This window comes from Alternaria rosae, assembly GCF_020736505.1.
Source record: "Alternaria rosae strain MPI-PUGE-AT-0040 chromosome Unknown BKA58scaffold_3, whole genome shotgun sequence".
Lineage (NCBI taxonomy): Eukaryota > Fungi > Ascomycota > Dothideomycetes > Pleosporales > Pleosporaceae > Alternaria > Alternaria rosae.
In genome coordinates, this window is record NW_025763572.1 from 3,003,742 (window position 1) to 3,019,814 (window position 16,073).

Here is a 16,073-nt window from a genome sequence, read left to right on the forward strand (position 1 = left end):
TTCTACAGGCTAGTCCTACTATACAATCGTTTCTTCATCTTCCAACCCACTACCAAACACCAAACCAACACCACCCACCTCAAACATGAAGCTTTCCATCATCGCCGCAGCTGCCATTGCGCAGATCGCCTCTGCCCACTACACCTTCGATGTCTTGGTCACCGACGGCCAGGAGTCCAAGGGCTACGAGTTCATCCGTGAGAACACTCGTGCCCAGAAGTTCAACCCCACCAAGTGGAAGAACCCCCTCGACAACATGACCCCCGACATGGACGACTTCCGCTGCAACAAGGGCTCTTTCGCTAGCGCTGGCAAGACCGGCGTCAAGGAGGTCGCAGCCGGCACCAAGATGGCCATGAAGCTTGCCTACGGCGCTACCATGAAGCACCCCGGTCCCGCTTTCGTCTACATGTCCAAGGCTCCCAGCTCCGTCAAGGAGTACGAGGGTGACGGCGAGTGGTTCAAGATCTTCGAGTCTGGCCTCTGCGACAAGAACAAGGATATCCTGGGTACTGCTTGGTGCACTTGGGATAACGACAGGATTGAGTTCACTGTCCCCGCTGAGGTGCCAGAGGGCGAGTACTTGATCCGCTCTGAGCACGTTGGTCTTCACGGTGCACACGATGGCCAGGCTGAGTTCTACTACGCGTAAGTTTTCTCTTCACTACTGCTACGACGACATTAGCTAACACTTGATAGCTGCGCTCAAGTCAAGGTCACCGGCGGCGGCAGCGGTACCCCCGGCCCCACCGTCAAGTTCCCCGGCGCGTACAAGAAGACCGACCCCGAGTTCAACTTCAGCATCTGGGGTGGATACAAGGACTACACCTTCCCCGCCCCCGCTGTCTGGGATGCCAGCACCAGCGGCGGTGCTCAGTCTCCTGCTCAGACCCCCACTGAGGAGCCCACCACCGAGGAGTCTCCCGCACCCTCTGCTTCCCCCGTACCTTCCTCCGAGGAGCCTGCTGCTAGCAGCGAGGCTGTTGCACACAACTCTGAGAACTGCAAGGGTGGCAAGGCTAAGCGTGGTCGCCGTGCTTTCCGCGAGGCTCTTCTCCGAAAGGAGTAAGATGCATATGTTTTGCATGATCTGGAGGATTGAAACGATGAAAGGCTTGACTTTACGGTCTGGTCGACTTTCTGTATATATATACTTTTTCGATAGGCGCAGCCGTGCTGCGCTTTTTTGTAGATGTTGCTGGATGAGGAATACAATCAGTATTCCTGAACACAGTTTTCGAAGCTTCATCGCAGTGCTCCATGATCGTGAGACAGTTACTGCATACAACACCCAAAACACGTTTGTACACTAGATTGATACAGCAATCGATTACCGATGGTACATACGGCATCTTTTTCTGGCAATTCTATCTGGGAACTACAATGGCCTGCCAAACCCCTGCAGCCGTGTGGACATAGCAGCCAAAAAGCTGCAAGATCAGGCCAGAAACTGCAGACTAAATAAGGTATATCTTTTTGCGGGTTCCTCATCTTGTCGCGAAGAGCCTTCAAGATGAGCTGTTGTTGTAAGCACCCACGTAGACGTGCCACCATCTCCATGGTCAAGACAAGAATCCGAGTATGTTGAAGTTCTCTCGAGCGTGAATCTGGAGTCAATCTTGAGGCCCTGCAAAAGTGCCCACGCAGTGTACAGGATGTTGCTCATGGTCAATGGAACCATCGGCAAACATACTGTCTTTTCCTCATCGATTCTTATTCGATCAGGCATCAGGAAATTCCATAGATCAAATCGAAAAGGGAAAGGAGTGTTGAATCAGATCAAACCCGCACGCGCTGTCTCCAAGATCAGATAGGGCCTGTTGTAGAGGTGCGTAATCCTTGCAAGAATCTCGGCAATCTCTCGCAATCCTCTTGAGGTATAGACACAGTTCTTTCGGCGAAGTAGGCGTGTTTGGCTTGGCTGCATGAGCTTTCCGAATCCAAAAAGTGAGAAATGTATCTTTCTTCTCCGTTACGTGGTACGGAATTGAGACCGTCACGATAATTTTTGGGAATTGCTCTGACTCTCCCAAGGACATATGATCTCGTCAACAGAATCCCTGGCATCTTGCCATATCTCTTTCATCGCCGCTGTGATACTAGACTGGTGGTCTTCCCCAGTATGTGTTCCAAACGATAAGTTGGAGAACTTTGCAAGCACTGATGCCCGAGGAAAATAATCCGACCAGCCTTTCCTCGCCTCTGATCCTTGCGATAAATCGAAGTTGGCGGAGCCAGCGCCAGTACCGAAGAAGAATACATCCAACAGCCAGTTCCCAGCGATTCCTATTTGTAAACCATGTAGACTCATGCTGGATTCGGAGATGCTTCGATTATCATTCAGTGCAGGGCCACAAACTACTCGAAACTGATTGCTAATGCTGTACACTGCATCTGCGTGCTTCCTCAACGCCAAACCTTTCTGCCAATCCAGCGATACGTATAGATGGATATCATCACGTGGATCGTCTTGCTGTTTTCGTCCGAGACGTGCGGAACGGAAGAGTTGTAGACCGTACAGTGGCTTCCCTTGGACATCTGGTATGTCCAATCTCTTCATAGAAACAGAAAGTATGTGAAACGCTTCAAGCGCTATAATACCTCCCAGTGGTAAGGGTTCTACTGATGTCAACGGTTTCCAGCCTGCATCCCTGGCAAATCTGTACCAGGAGAGAGACCTTCCGTCGTCATACTACTGCTTCCCCCAAACGGTCTTGTCTAGCGTCCATCTGACCTTGGCGCGACGATCTATGATTTTTTGAATGCTCCCAGGCAAGCTGGGCCACCTCAACCCCGATGATAGGCCCTCTATGCTTTGGGTATCTAGTTGTAGTATCCAGGGCATCACCGAAGTGGATTTTCCGCTCATGTCTTTACGTGACTGCGGTGCCCAGTCGGGAGCCCACGAAGGGAGGCCTGAAGTGGTATTGGTAGATAAGGCCATGTCCAATACCTGAGGTATCAATCCTCCGTTATCGTCATTATATGTAAGCCAGTACATTGCCAAACCGGTGTATAGCTCCTGTTTACTGATGCTGTATCTACCGGTAGATCTCCCCGATCTTCCTCGCTGATTAGGCCCATTAGGCCGTATACACGATCGCGCAAATCACCGCACCGAGAGTCCTTCGTGGCTTTGAGCCATGATAGCAGGCTCATCTCGCCGTCTTGCTATCGAAGTGCTCAACCAGAGCCGAGGCTGGCTTCTTATGTTGGCCTGACAGGGATTTCTGCACAAGATCCCGGAAGTCCTTCCAATGTATTGTGTGCTTGCCGACACTCAGGGTAGCTGAGTTACCGAGCAGGACTTCCTGAATGACCCAGATGCGCGAGAAGTAGGGCAAACAAAGTATCTTGCTTACATCGGCGAAAGCAGTTCCAGAAGGATGGTCGGATCTCCTGTCGTTGTAGTGTGGCAATTCCGTGACATCTCCAAGGTCTTCGCTCCACTTTCCCAGATACGTTAGCACTCGGGCTGCAGACTTGTAAACATCTCTCATAAGCGAGACTTGATGACCCCGCTCATTCAGGTCGAACTGGTTGATACAAATAGCGTCGACCCATACAAGACGATCCGCAGAGGTTCTAAAGCAGCGTAGCGCCGCCAGGCAATTCTTCGTTACAGGTAGGATGTCGTACTGTGGGCCGACGAAAATGGTCTCGCATAGTAATGAGTCGCCTTGTAAATCTGCCCAGGTGTAGGAAAAGGCCTCGAAGGTCGGGCGAGACGGATCGCAAAGTCGATATACAAGGAGGGTACAATGGATAGGATGGCTCTCATTTGCGGGTACCGTGCAGGCGTAGGAGGCGAACAGAGTCGGCGTTCGGGAGGCTAGGGTATATGTTCTGAAAAGAAGGATGTGCTTCAGGTGGATTGTGCGGTCGCTCTACATCCTTGTGAGATAATTCCAACAACGTTTGTGACTGGTGGGTGGTATCGCTGCTAGTCCATTCGTCGATGTTCGCACTGATGAAAGCTAGCATCTTTGCATCTTGATGTTCAGCACCTACGTCATGTTCAGTGTCTTTCGCATGTTCCAAACTGTGTTCAAGGCTCAAGCGGTCGTTCTTGTCTTCAGGGCCTGCAAAGAGTTTGTCCTTAATGTGGGCTGGGTCCCCTTCAGCAAATTTGTGATTCAAAATGCTGTAAAGCATCGTCGTCCGAAAATTCTTCAGAATCCGATGCATAGTGGAATCTTCTCCCAGCGGTATGGGGCTCGACAAAACAATCATCGGAGAAGAGTTGCGGCGGCCATGTGCACACCAGTTGTGAGCGTGGAACATCTGGCGGAGGTCCAGGCGGCGAGATTGGATGTACAGGCGATAAAGCGGGCGCTTTACGAAGACAGGCAAGACATCCCGGTCGTCCATCTTCCCACTCCAACTTCAGTGCTGCGCATGTCGCGTCGTGCCACGCCATGGACCGAATTTGCGGCGAGCTCCACTAGGTAGATAAGAGAGACGTGTTAGGAGTAATGGTGAAGAGGCCGTCGAGGAAGGCTGGAAGATGCAACTACCCCGCCTCGGTTGCGGCCATTGGCCAGCCTTGCTGCATCCCACAGCCTCGTTGTGCATATGCGCGGATAGCTAGAGTCCAGTCCTGGTGATAAGCAAGTGGATTTCGATATGTCCCAAGAACGACAGTTTTGTATACCATCAGGTTGTAGACCGACCTGGTACCGCTGATGAGGTGAAATTACCTGTGAGACAAACTACTACTTCAGGCCACCACGAAACGTAGCGAGTGCTTTCTGGGGTCAGACTGAATGATGTCGACCATATTGAGAGACCCAACTCAAGCTCCCTGACGGATGCCACCAAAACGCTGGAGGACTTCAAGACCCAGGGACCATTTCCTGTCCCGAGGTCTGGAGAAGCCAGCTGGCACATGACAGCTGCGCATCATGACGAACTGAGGCATTGCACCCCAGCGTCTTACGGGCGTTTCGTGTAGCAATGAAGCCTGCACAAGGAGAGCTGCGGCTGAGGCACCACTGTCGCACAAAGTTTGCATAGTCGGTACGAGTTGTGGGGGTGGTGACATTTCAGCGGGGTCGCGAGAAAAGATGGTAGCGAAGCAGCAGCAGTGCGTTGGGCGACAATGTGGAGAAGAACAATGCGGACGATGGATGTCGGGGTACGCGATAGAGCTTTGTCATGTACCTCAGAGCTCAGATGCCGAGCTTGAAGATTTTCTCGTCGGCGAATTCGTGCTATGTCGGGGCTGAATTCTTTCCGCGTCAAGCTTCGCCGGGTAAGCACTAACTAGTGCAGGTGCAGCCAATCAGGGTTGTGGGCCGTCGGATCGAAACCAGGGGAGACCTCCGCGTGATTAACACCGAGCGACCCACGTGAACGAACCACCTCGGTAACAACAGCCCTCTCGCCATCATCGCTACCACCATTTGCTCCCGCAGCGAAGGGACTGGATTTGGATCTCTCGCTGTCCCTGGGTCACGCATCCTGACCGTGCATCGTGACCACATGCACTAATCAAGGGCGGCCCCGGTTAGACGTTTCCCAGCGTCGGGACAGGAGCGGAGGCTGGGGGTTGGTGGTGCTGGGCTAATGAGAGTGACTCGTGCTACACTGCGCGCTTAATTAGGAGCTCCGAAGGCCAGCGAAGTCGCGTATTGGCCGTTAGGCGTCCATGGCCAACAAGCGTCAGCAGTTCACATTCATCATGACCACCGTTGCATTAGCGTTCAGCCACATGTTGTCGTCTGGGGAAAGAGGCCTGTAGTGGTGAAAAGTATAGCGCAGGCCGTGCCATTGGCGCATCGTCAGCGCATCATCGTGATGAATCAAAGCAGGCGCAAGAGGCGGAGTGAGCCGAGTGTAGGGCGCCGCGCACCTGGTATTGGGGGCTAGCGCCGTTACCAGTCTGCTCCAGACACACGTTAGCCGACTCCATGGGCCACGAGAGACTCCATGGGCCACGATGGTGGAGTCTAGTGAAGTGGGAACCCTTGGTCGGGGAGCACCTCACGTGCGGCTCTGAAAACCTAGAAGCGTTCTAGACAGGAAAAAAACACCGTCTGTGCTCTCTCTGCCAAGGTCAAATCACAGCCGGTGCAAATGCCGGTCCGACACTTGTCAAATTACTAGGTTAGTCGGGCCAGTCGGGCCTGGAGAAGAAGCTGGAGCAGGCAAAACGCGGGCGACCATTCCCCAGAGAGTTGGTGGCGCGCACCCTTCACTGGGTTCCAGGCTAATGCACCCAATAGCAGGGAAGCACGGACCCCTACTAGTTGCGCCCGCAATGTTACCTTAGCCATTTCTGCGGTACACTTGTTCCGCAGAGCACTAGATCTCAAATCTCCAGCTCTGTTTATTAACCCTCAACTCACCCGCATCCCAGATTCCGATTCTTCGTCCAAGGCCGCGTGCGAGTTCTACCCTGCACAGCTTCAAGCAACGCGCTTCGTCAACTCACTCAGCGTACAACCCCCACGCAACTGCCCATCATGAGCCACAACAACGACCTGGCCGACGAGGCCGCCAACCCCAAGGGCATCCAAGCTACCACCGATGTCAACATGACTGAGTGCCCTGTCACATGGAAGGCCTACCTCCTCTGTGCCTTCGCCTCCTTTGGTGTATCTTCTTCGGTAAGACAACAACAGAACACAATCTCCACAATAACAGGGGCTGACCGCGTACTCAGGTTATGATTCCGGATACATCAACGGTGTGCTCAACTCGCCTCTGTTCATCCAGGAGGTCGAGGGCCCCATTTGCCCCCAGGGTCTCGACACTCCTGATGGCCTCTGCAAGATCAGCTCTGGCAACACCTCGCTCATCGTCTCTATTCTCTCCGCTGGTACTTCTTCGGTGCTCTCGTCGCTGGTGACCTTTCCGACATGATTGGTCGCAAGTGGACCATCGTTTTTGGATGTCTCATCTACATCATCGGTACGAATTTCACCCGCTTGCATTACGTGATGAAACCAGCCACTAACCCCCTCTTAGGAGTTGTTCTGCAAATGGCTGCCACTGGCCGTGACCTCCTTGTTGCTGGTCGTGCCATTGCCGGTATTGGTGTCGGTTTCGAGTCTGCCATCGTCATTCTCTACATGTCCGAGATTTGCCCCAAGAAGGTCCGAGGTGCGCTCGTCTCCGGTTACCAGTTCTGCATTACCATTGGTCTCCTGCTTGCCGCCTGTGTCAACTACGGCGTCCAGGGTTCGTGGTGACACTGGCGAGTACCGCATCCCATCGGTATCCAATTCGCCTGGGGTCTTATCCTCGGTGGTGGTATTGCCTGCCTTCCCGACTCCCCTCGTTACTTCGTCAAGCGCGGCCGTCCCGATGAGGCCAAGAAGGCTCTCATGAAGATTCGTGTGTCCACCCTACCGACCCCCAGGCTGCTGAGCTCAGGTCCATGGTCGAATTCGAGCTTGCTGAGATCATTGCCAACGAGGAGTACGAGCGCGAGCTTATCCCCGCCGGTGGCTGGATCTCTGGCTGGGCCAACTGCTTCAAGGGTTCTCTCTTCCAGTCCAACTCCAACCTTCGCAAGACTATCCTTGGTACCCTCGCCTCCAGGATGATGCAACAGTGGACTGGTGTCAACTTCATCTTCTACTATTCCACTCCCTTCTTGGAGTCGACTGGCGCCATCAGCAACACCTTCTTGATCTCCCTCGTCTTCACCCTGGTCAACGTCTGCTCCACCCCTCTTTCCTTCTACGGAATGGAGAAGTTCGGTCGCCGCACACTTCTCCTCTTGGTGCTCTCGGTATGTTGATCTGCCAGTTCTTGGTTGCCATCATTGGTGTCACTCAGGGATTCAACAACTCCACCACCCTCGCCGACGGCACCACCCGCGCCAACAACATCTCCGCCGTCAACGCCCAGATCGCGTTCATCGCCATCTTCATCTTCTTCTTCGCCACCACCTGGGGTCCTGGTGCCTGGGTCCTCATCGGTGAGGTCTTCCCTCTGCCCATCCGCTCGCGTGGTGTTGCCCTCTCCACCGCCTCCAACTGGCTCTGGAACACCATCATCGCCGTCATCACCCCCTACATGGTCGGTACCGACAAGGGTAACCTCAAGTCGTCCGTCTTCTTCATCTGGGGAGGTCTCTGCACTATGCTTTCGTCTACACCTACTTCTTGGTTCCCGAGACCAAGGGTCTGTCTCTCGAGCAGGTCGACCAGATGATGGCCGAGACCACTCCCAGGACCTCTGCCAAGTGGCGCCCTACCCACACTTTCGTCGAGAGCTCCCTCCAGAAGGGTGGCTCTAACCATGATCGAGCGCAACGGTCCATTGTCGTTGACACTGAGAAGAACCACCGCACTGCTTCCGTCCCACTAGATGGAGAAACGGTGTAGTGTTTTGTTCACGTCTTGATTGACACGAATGAGTCACTTGAATGATGTAATGTTTGGTTTTAGCTATACAGTACAGTATAGCATATTACTAAAGACACGGAATGGATAGATGCCCGGGCTGGAGAATGATACCTCTTTAGTTTATACTATAGCATAAACTACTACTTTAATCTTGAATTTCGAATGCTCTTCTTTCATGTGATGTCTTCTTTAATTCTTAACTTTGAAACGCTCTTCGCTTGGTGAGGTATTCAATCTACCTTTGATCTTGAACTCCGAAACCTCTTCTCTCATCTGACGTCTTCTATCTTTTCACATGTTCTTCTGCATCAGTAGTCTGCATCCATCTAATCACACATACTCAACCCCCGCCCTCTTCCTCCTCAACCCCCCCTCAACTTCTCATCCCCTCTCCTTCTCCCCCTTGCTCACTCCCTTGCTCGCTCCCTTCCTCCTCCCGCTTTCACCTCCGCAACACTCCTTCCCACCCACCACTGCGGATCATGAATCCCCAACCAACCCCCTTGCTTCACCCAATCCGGTCGCAGGACGCCGAATTCATTAGATCTCGAAGAGGGGTGATGAAGCTACGAGTGTGGCGTGGGTGCGGAGAAGGTTCAGGGCGACGAGCGTAGTGGGCTTTCTGGCGTTGGCTGGAATGGAGAAGCGCGTTGTTTGCGCTGGGGTGGTGTTGAGATGGTAGTGGGTGACGGTGTAGTTGATGCAGGATTTTACGCGGTGGAGGAGGGGGGTCCATCTCTGCACTGGTGGTTGCCTCGTCCAGCGAGGCGGATACCGAGGGTGTTGGGGAGGTAGAGGGTTGGCGGATAGCTGGGCGGGGAGTCCTTCGCCTTGGTGACGAGGGTTGCGGCGGAGATGCGGATGGTAATGTCGGCTTCTCGGTGCGCGATCGCTTGACTGGTGGTGATGAGGCCAGCTCGTTGTCTGCTCTACGCTTCGAGGATGTAGATGTCATGATGGCAGTAGACGTGTTTGTAGTAGGTCAGTGGTTTGGAGAAGTAGCAAGGTGTTGGTCAGATTCGAAGATCTCATTTGGATATCTAGACGATAGCATTATGCTATGGTGGAAGTGAAGGAGAGTGTGTCTGTAGACACAATAGCTCATGCGCCGAACATAACAGCCTCTTTCACCACGGTATCTCAGATCCTGATCACATTGACTGTACGCGTACATAGAGCCACACACATGACTGAACCGTCATTCACTGAGTCGGACAACCTCCAGTGCCACGAAGAGACATGTTCTCCAGCATCTTTGCAGCCTCCGGATCATCGTGGGTACTCTCTTCACCGATCTGATGCGTTCCAAGGGCAATCCACATAATGAGCAGCTCGATGCCTGGTAAATCAGGCTTGTTCACTTGCTCACGATGGTCTTCGACAACCTCCTTAGTACTTCAGGCTTCACGGCCCCGAGCTGGGTCGTACGTGGTCCTGGAAGCGAACGATTGGGGTGAGCTTTGTTGGTCAAGTATATTCCAAGTACACCAGTGATCTTGTCGGCGTAAGGTATGTTACCCTTAAAGCCCAGTTCGCGCATGACCCAATGTTCTGACTGGACTTGAGGACCCTTCCAGGCTTGAAACACTGGCATCGTGTGGGGCGTCTTGGGAAGGGCAGTGTAGAGAGCGTCTAGCCTAGACTTGCGCTGAGCCTTAGTGAGCTCTTTCCATGATCTCGCAGTGTTGTAGCCGTTCTGAGTTGGCGGGAGAGTCACCATCTTGTAGGACTTGGCAAATGCCTTTGCTGCTTTGACAGGATGATCCAGACCCAGTTCAGCGACACCCAAGAAACGGTAGAAGCGAGCGATAGCAGACAAGGGAACTGCCTCATACCCCAGGAGCTCGTTGTACTGTTTGGCGTCCTCAGCATAACCCACCTTCTTCGGTACATGGTCGTACTTGCGACCAATTTCGTCAACGGCCATGTCAGAGAAGAAGAACATCGCTTGTTCAAGTGAGACCATGCATTCAAGCGCATGAAGTTGAGCTAGGAAATCGGGTTCCAGACGTGTACTCATCATCTTGTTGTGCTCCAGTGTGATCTCGATGAACTTGAGTGTATCGCCCCACTTTGCGAATGCCATGTCTCCGTTCCCTATGTTGAATGCCATGTCGCCCATGCATTTGATGGAGAGGGCGATATCGTGAACTTCGGCGGCAGTAGCTCGTAGCCATGTAACTCCCTGGGTCATTGTCTGCTTGGCGCGTTCAACAAGGACAGCATCAAACGAGGTGGTGAAGGCGACCTGCTGTCGGCAAGCTACACCGCTGACTGTGATGAACGATGAGCAAGATTAGCAAATGTCTTATATACAATTCGCCGTGTCAGAACTTACCTTTCTCCATAGGTAAGATCAACCTCTCTTGATCCTCCCTGCTCAGAGTGCTGACGGTACCAGGCGGCTTGTGTAGTGCGAACTTGAAGTCGTAATCCATGAAGTTGGCGAAGTCCAGGATTCGTAGAACGCGAGCGAACTTGGACATGTCTTGCAATAGCAGCACTCCCACTATCGTCTTTCCACCATACATCGACTTCCGGTGGAGGCTGGGATTGACATTGACTTCAGCAACATGCTTGCCGAACTTCTCTATCTTCAACTTGAAGTAAGGTGCTTCGTGATTGATCAGAGCTGTTTCAATCATCGTACCATAGCCATTGTGAAGTTTGATCCACTTGTTGTCCCCGTAGAAGATGTTGGTAGCTTCCTGATTGATAGCCTTGTTAGTGCGAAGGACAGCGACCTGGAAGTCATAATCTTCGACGAGATAGCGGTTAGGTGGCCCACGAACGCGATCAAAAAGTAGCAGGTAGCGGAGGGTGTCGCGAAGGATATGCTGCGGCAGCACTTCCAGACGAGACATGATGGCGTACGCTGTCAGGTCACCGTGGCAGCTAATCGCTAGTGATGAGCGTGCAGGTGCGACTGTCGGCTGTCAGCTATCGCAGGGCTGTAAGTACACGGAACCCTTGGACAGAGCAACGCCCGAAACAGGATCACACGAATTGTTTAGTAGTGTCGAGGTGAATGATGAGAGTGAAAGACATCAACTCGACGGCCTCGACGAGCGTGATGAACGAATTCCCCGTTGACGACATCATATTCGTACAAGCTCCCAGGCAGCAATGTCAAGTGGAAGGTGCTGATGACTTCTCGTGTTCTGCAGCGAAAGTGAGTGAGTGAAGACGGGCAGCTGCGAACAACAGCCCTGCAGGGGTCTTGCCGAAGCTTACATTGATACAGCTTAGCGTCTTCGATTAGCTCAATCCCCTGCGCGTAACCCCAGGACCGGCTCTTCTCCCTTCGTACCTATCCGTCACGCAGTCCATCTCATCATGTCTAGCCATCTTCTATCTCTACCACGCGAACTTCGTGACATGATCCTCGAATTCGTCATCAGTGCGCACGTCGAGCCTCCAACATGTCCTGCATTAGATGACACCCCTCGCAAGGCCTCAGTAGGCTCGAACTGCTTGCGACTACCTATCTTGCCACCTTCCGAGCAATATGCTACTTATGGACTGCTCCTCGCGAACAGGCAAATATACCAGGAGACCACAGCTTGTCTCCGTCGCCTGCCGATGGCGTACTCTCTTGACGTCATGATGGTTAACCACAAAGAGCTCTGGCCCACATGGACCTGCTGTCCAGCTCGAAGCAAGGAGCCGATCGATTTCATCTCCATAAACGTGCGCGAAACCAGAAATAGACCGGCTCTCTACTTGAAGCGGCTTCACGACATTCTTCTCGAACAAGCTAGCTTTGCCAGTCTCCTAGAATACGTAGCGAGCGTATGTTGTCCAGGCCACCGGATAAGGATCGTAAAGCTGAACCTCCATACGCCTACTGTATCTGAGCACGCTCCGCACATAAGTACTGTGAAGTTAGACTGGCTTGGGTGGAGGGCGAATTACATACGGCAAATGCACCCTAGGATGAGCCCAGAGGATGCCATGAACAAAGAGGGCCTAGCTCTAAGGCTACTAACCTATCGAATCGCCTTCTTCAAAATTTCAGACTTACCGGTCACCACGTTGGAACTGGACGTCATGGAGCATAGATCGTGGGCTACAAAGTTTGACGAGATAGTCATTACCGTCGATGGAGACGGGAAGGCCGCACTGATCAGATCCTGGGAAGGAAACCATGCCCCATATCCCCATAGTGCTAAAGATGCACTGAACCGCAGTTTTAAAATTTTAGGAGCCTGTGTTCCGTCCACTGCCACAACCTTCCCGATAGAGCTTCGTCTCTAGCCTCCGCCGTCAATTTCTCCGTTGAGTCTACGCCCCCCGGCGTGTAATATCCTCCATTCCGCAATGCTCCTTTCTGCGCTCCGGCCGCACACCAAAGCTGATTCAAAACGCCTTCATGCGGCTCAAGCCACTTCTCGCCCGATATGCGCGACGTTACGTTGACGAACGTCTTACTCCAGCCGGCCATCTCGGTATTCATGGACGTCTTGACAAGTCCAGGATGGATCGCCACAGACGTCAGCTCGGGATGACGACGTGCGAGCTCCGCTGCGAAGAGGATATTTGCGAGTTTGGACTGTCCATAGCGGATCCATGCGCCTAGCATCATTCGAGACATGGTGCTTCCAGCGTCAAGCTCATCAAAGGAAATACCACCTTTGATGGCGCGATGGAATTCGTAACCAGCGGAAGTGTTGCTGATGATACGAACGTCAGCATCGGGCTCTTTGGCTGTTTTGAGCAGGATGGGCATTAGCTCTCTGGTGAGCATCGCATGGCCGAGATGGTTCGTCGCGAATTGGATCTCATAGCCATCAGTACTCAAGACTGCTGGCTTGGCAATAATACCGGCGTTGTTCATCAGTATGTCGAGGCGGTCATGTTTGAACTCCCGAGCGATGGCCTCTTTGACTGCGCGAAGGGACGAAAGATCCATCTTGATGAAGCTCAATGATGCATTTGGGTCCTTGGATTTGATTTCGGCGATCAGTGTATTTGCTGCAGCGACATTACGGCCTGTGAAGTAGATGTGTAATGGATTGTGCGCCGAAAGCGCTCGCACACTCTCTTCTCCCAATCCCGCGGTGCCTAATTCGACTGTAAGAAGGATACCAGCGTCGGGAAATAAGTTTACATACCTCCAGTAACCAAAATCACTTTCCCGGCAAGGTCTCGAATGTCCTTTGCAGGGTCGAAGTCTTTGAAGCCCTGCATGTTGAACCTTCAGCTAATAGGTGCGTTGATATCGACATCTCAGTTGCGGCAGATGCACAGCGACTCTTATATGCAAGGCATATCATCGTCAGCTTTCAACTCGGACGAAAAGTCAGGCTTGTGGCGCTTCTTCAAGGTGGTGGTGGTGCGACAGGTATCTCCGCCGGGAAGATGTATGGCCGCATCGTGCAAAACGCCGGGATGATCGTCAAGAGTGCAAAAACGCTATACCGTATTCGGCCACACACTGAACATGGCTGCAGACACATGTTTTCAAGACGAAAGATATCGCCTGTTATTACTCATGCTAATACTTTTAGAGTTGAACATTCAGAGTAAGGTAGAGAATGGATTACACGATTTGCCATGGTATCGCCCGGTCGCACTTGCTTGTAGATCGGCCACGCTAGCACGTCCCATGTGCAGCTACGCGTCCCGTCCCGTCGCATTCGTCGCGTTCCTTTGCAAGCCGTTTCCGTCTCACCACCTACCCCGAGTTTGTCAGACACTCTAGCGCATGCGATAGGTCGACCGTACGCCCAGTATAGTACAGGCTGCCGCCATTTTCGCTACCCAACCCGTTGGCAGTGTTAGCGGCCTTACAGAGACCGCGACGCGTCGCATTCTAGTACGCAACATGTTTCGGACGGCAACCAATTTTGCCGATGGTGGGATGGTATAAAGGCTCCGTAAGGGGTATTGCATCAATTTGCTTTTCCAAGGTTACCTAAAGATGAGCGTTGGTGGGGTATTCACGTTGGTCCAAATTCTGTTTCCCTTGCCTGGGGCGGATACGATCAAAAGTCGAGTGGAGTGCGCGGTTGCTTTACTACTTGTCTAGACCTTGTTGTCCGGACCTTGGTCGTGCGTCCCTTCATCCCATGCGAATTCTTTCGTCATAGTAATCCCTCTTTCCCTTCTCACACTCTGTGAGAGCTCGCTTGTGGTCACACTGCCTTCTTTGCACATGGCAGTGCCCGGGCACTCCCCATGCACAGTCGTTGTCGTGAGACACATTTCGTCTTCATCCATTCGAGACTTGCCCCAATGGCTCCGAGTACCATTGTTAACCGTGTCTCCCAACGTATCCTTGAGGTTGATCCTGCGCGTGCGCTTCTTGGATATCGTTTCGAGAGGGTTTAGCGAATTGCTGGGTGATTCGGAGTGCTGCGATGATTTAAAGGAGGATGGCAGGCGAGTCGTGAGTGCGTTGATGATTTGCATCATGAGCGGTCGCAGGGTGGGTAGGCATCCAGAAATGATACCGATGGAAGGCTCTACGGAGGACCAGATGAAAACGTCGCTCTTTGCCCAGCTGATGTCTTTCGACTGGACGAGGTGGGTGATGGTGATGATGCGGTAAAGCGAAGCAAAACAGACGCTGCACCTATTAGCGAAATTTCGTCGAAGGGACTGATGTTGGACTGTGACGTACAAGCTACCGAGTAGGAACGTGAGACAGACTGCCACCTTCTGGGTACGTCCCATGTGGAGCTTAAGTACGCTCGCTATGGGTATCGTAAGGATGCACACATCGCCAAAAAGGTTGATGATGCCGACACCGAGATAGAACTATATGTTGGTCAGTCGCTGTTTGGAGCTCGGTCTTGGAGTATTCCCACCTTTGCTTCGTCTACCTGGACTACGCCTTTATCTCCATACCACTGGTTCCAGTAATAGTGCAGTGGTCGCGTGTAGAGCGGTAGGACCACATGGTTGGTGATGAGATAACCTGTAGTGAGAGCGATGCAGAAATAGCCAAAGTATGAGAGGCCGAATATGCGACGATATAGCGCCAGAATTGAGAACTTAATGATGCATACACTCCATGCGTAGATGAAGACATATGCGAATGTAATCTAACTGTGGTCAGCGCTGCGATATTTGCGTGGTTCTGCGAGTCACAACGCACTATCGTAATCTGTCGCATCTCGTACGGTCCCAAGGACCATATGTGCTTTCCAAGGCCGTAGAAGCCGCCTGACTGGACGTTAGCATCTGTAGTCAATTTTGCGTGATCGATTGCTCTACCTGCAATGCAGCATGCTAAGTTGCCTGCATTCAGCGCCAAACCGAGGAACATAAGGTAATCATCTAAACCAAGTGGCTCACGCTTTACGTGCAAGCGAGTGTAGAGGCGCAAGCTCACGAAAACGAGAGAGAGGACGAAAAGTACAACGCCGATAGCGTTGTTAGAGGCAGTGCGGGATTCGGTCAAGTCCAGTCCAGGAGGGGGGTTTGCAAAGTAATCGAACGCCATGTCAAGAGCCGGTTGTCGTCGGGATCACGCAGGGTGAGTTGCGAAGTGTCAGAGAATGGTACAACGTTATTTGACGCAGAGGATCAAGCTGTATTATCGCCGTGCAGGCGTTGAGTTTTGCACCCTCATTCACTCGGCGGTTTTTTGTGTCACGAAATGCATCTATTGCAGTGAACCCATAAGGCCGTGCAACCCTAGATCCACTCGGATTAGTTTCCATCGTAATCGCACCGATTGTGCAACGAGTGAATGCCAGTGTTCTC

General features: G+C 52.5%; 7 protein-coding genes across 7 annotated transcripts; 2 read left to right on the forward strand and 5 right to left on the reverse strand.

The window, feature by feature from the left end:
• Window positions 1-85: 85 nt before the first annotated feature.
• BKA58DRAFT_400320 (fungal cellulose binding domain-containing protein) lies at window positions 86-1,069 on the forward strand (the record flags this gene model as incomplete). The annotated part of the gene is made up of 2 exons (XM_046171586.1): window positions 86-648; window positions 700-1,069. 2 exons carry the CDS (start codon window positions 86-88, stop codon window positions 1,067-1,069), a joined length of 933 nt encoding a protein of 310 aa, XP_046028177.1.
• Window positions 1,070-3,056: 1,987 nt separating this feature from the next.
• Window positions 3,057-3,770, reverse strand: BKA58DRAFT_455343 (heterokaryon incompatibility protein-domain-containing protein; the record flags this gene model as incomplete). The annotated part of the gene is made up of 1 exon (XM_046174542.1): window positions 3,057-3,770. A coding segment is annotated over one exon (615 nt), but the record flags the coding sequence as incomplete, so codon positions are not given.
• On the reverse strand, window positions 3,640-4,583 carry BKA58DRAFT_137431 (uncharacterized protein). Its single transcript, XM_046164500.1, has one exon. The coding sequence runs from the start codon at window positions 4,369-4,371 to the stop codon at window positions 3,778-3,780; it is 594 nt and encodes a 197-aa protein (XP_046028179.1). The 5' UTR covers window positions 4,372-4,583; the 3' UTR covers window positions 3,640-3,777.
• A 1,567-nt stretch (window positions 4,584-6,150) lies between these two features.
• BKA58DRAFT_428361 (uncharacterized protein) lies at window positions 6,151-8,339 on the forward strand (the record flags this gene model as incomplete). The annotated part of the gene is made up of 8 exons (XM_046173011.1): window positions 6,151-6,178; window positions 6,228-6,611; window positions 6,649-6,823; window positions 6,973-7,185; window positions 7,338-7,741; window positions 7,789-8,064; window positions 8,130-8,241; window positions 8,323-8,339. The coding sequence occupies exons 2-8, from the start codon at window positions 6,468-6,470 to the stop codon at window positions 8,337-8,339; spliced, it is 1,341 nt and encodes a 446-aa protein (XP_046028180.1). The 5' UTR covers window positions 6,151-6,178; window positions 6,228-6,467.
• Window positions 8,340-9,341: 1,002 nt separating this feature from the next.
• On the reverse strand, window positions 9,342-10,708 carry BKA58DRAFT_381214 (uncharacterized protein; the record flags this gene model as incomplete). The annotated part of the gene is made up of 3 exons (XM_046169991.1): window positions 9,342-9,735; window positions 9,789-10,634; window positions 10,699-10,708. 3 exons carry the CDS (start codon window positions 10,706-10,708, stop codon window positions 9,563-9,565), a joined length of 1,029 nt encoding a protein of 342 aa, XP_046028181.1. The 3' UTR covers window positions 9,342-9,562.
• A 1,591-nt stretch (window positions 10,709-12,299) lies between these two features.
• BKA58DRAFT_137462 (uncharacterized protein) lies at window positions 12,300-13,676 on the reverse strand. The gene is made up of 2 exons (XM_046164502.1): window positions 13,475-13,676; window positions 12,300-13,424 (listed from the first exon to the last, which is right to left on the reverse strand). Exons 1-2 carry the CDS (start codon window positions 13,548-13,550, stop codon window positions 12,553-12,555), a joined length of 948 nt encoding a protein of 315 aa, XP_046028182.1. The 5' UTR covers window positions 13,551-13,676; the 3' UTR covers window positions 12,300-12,552.
• A 549-nt stretch (window positions 13,677-14,225) lies between these two features.
• BKA58DRAFT_137455 (uncharacterized protein) lies at window positions 14,226-15,973 on the reverse strand. Its single transcript, XM_046164501.1, has 5 exons — window positions 15,582-15,973; window positions 15,463-15,530; window positions 15,173-15,409; window positions 14,986-15,122; window positions 14,226-14,931 (listed from the first exon to the last, which is right to left on the reverse strand). Exons 1-5 carry the CDS (start codon window positions 15,808-15,810, stop codon window positions 14,388-14,390), a joined length of 1,215 nt encoding a protein of 404 aa, XP_046028183.1. The 5' UTR covers window positions 15,811-15,973; the 3' UTR covers window positions 14,226-14,387.
• Window positions 15,974-16,073: the final 100 nt, after the last annotated feature.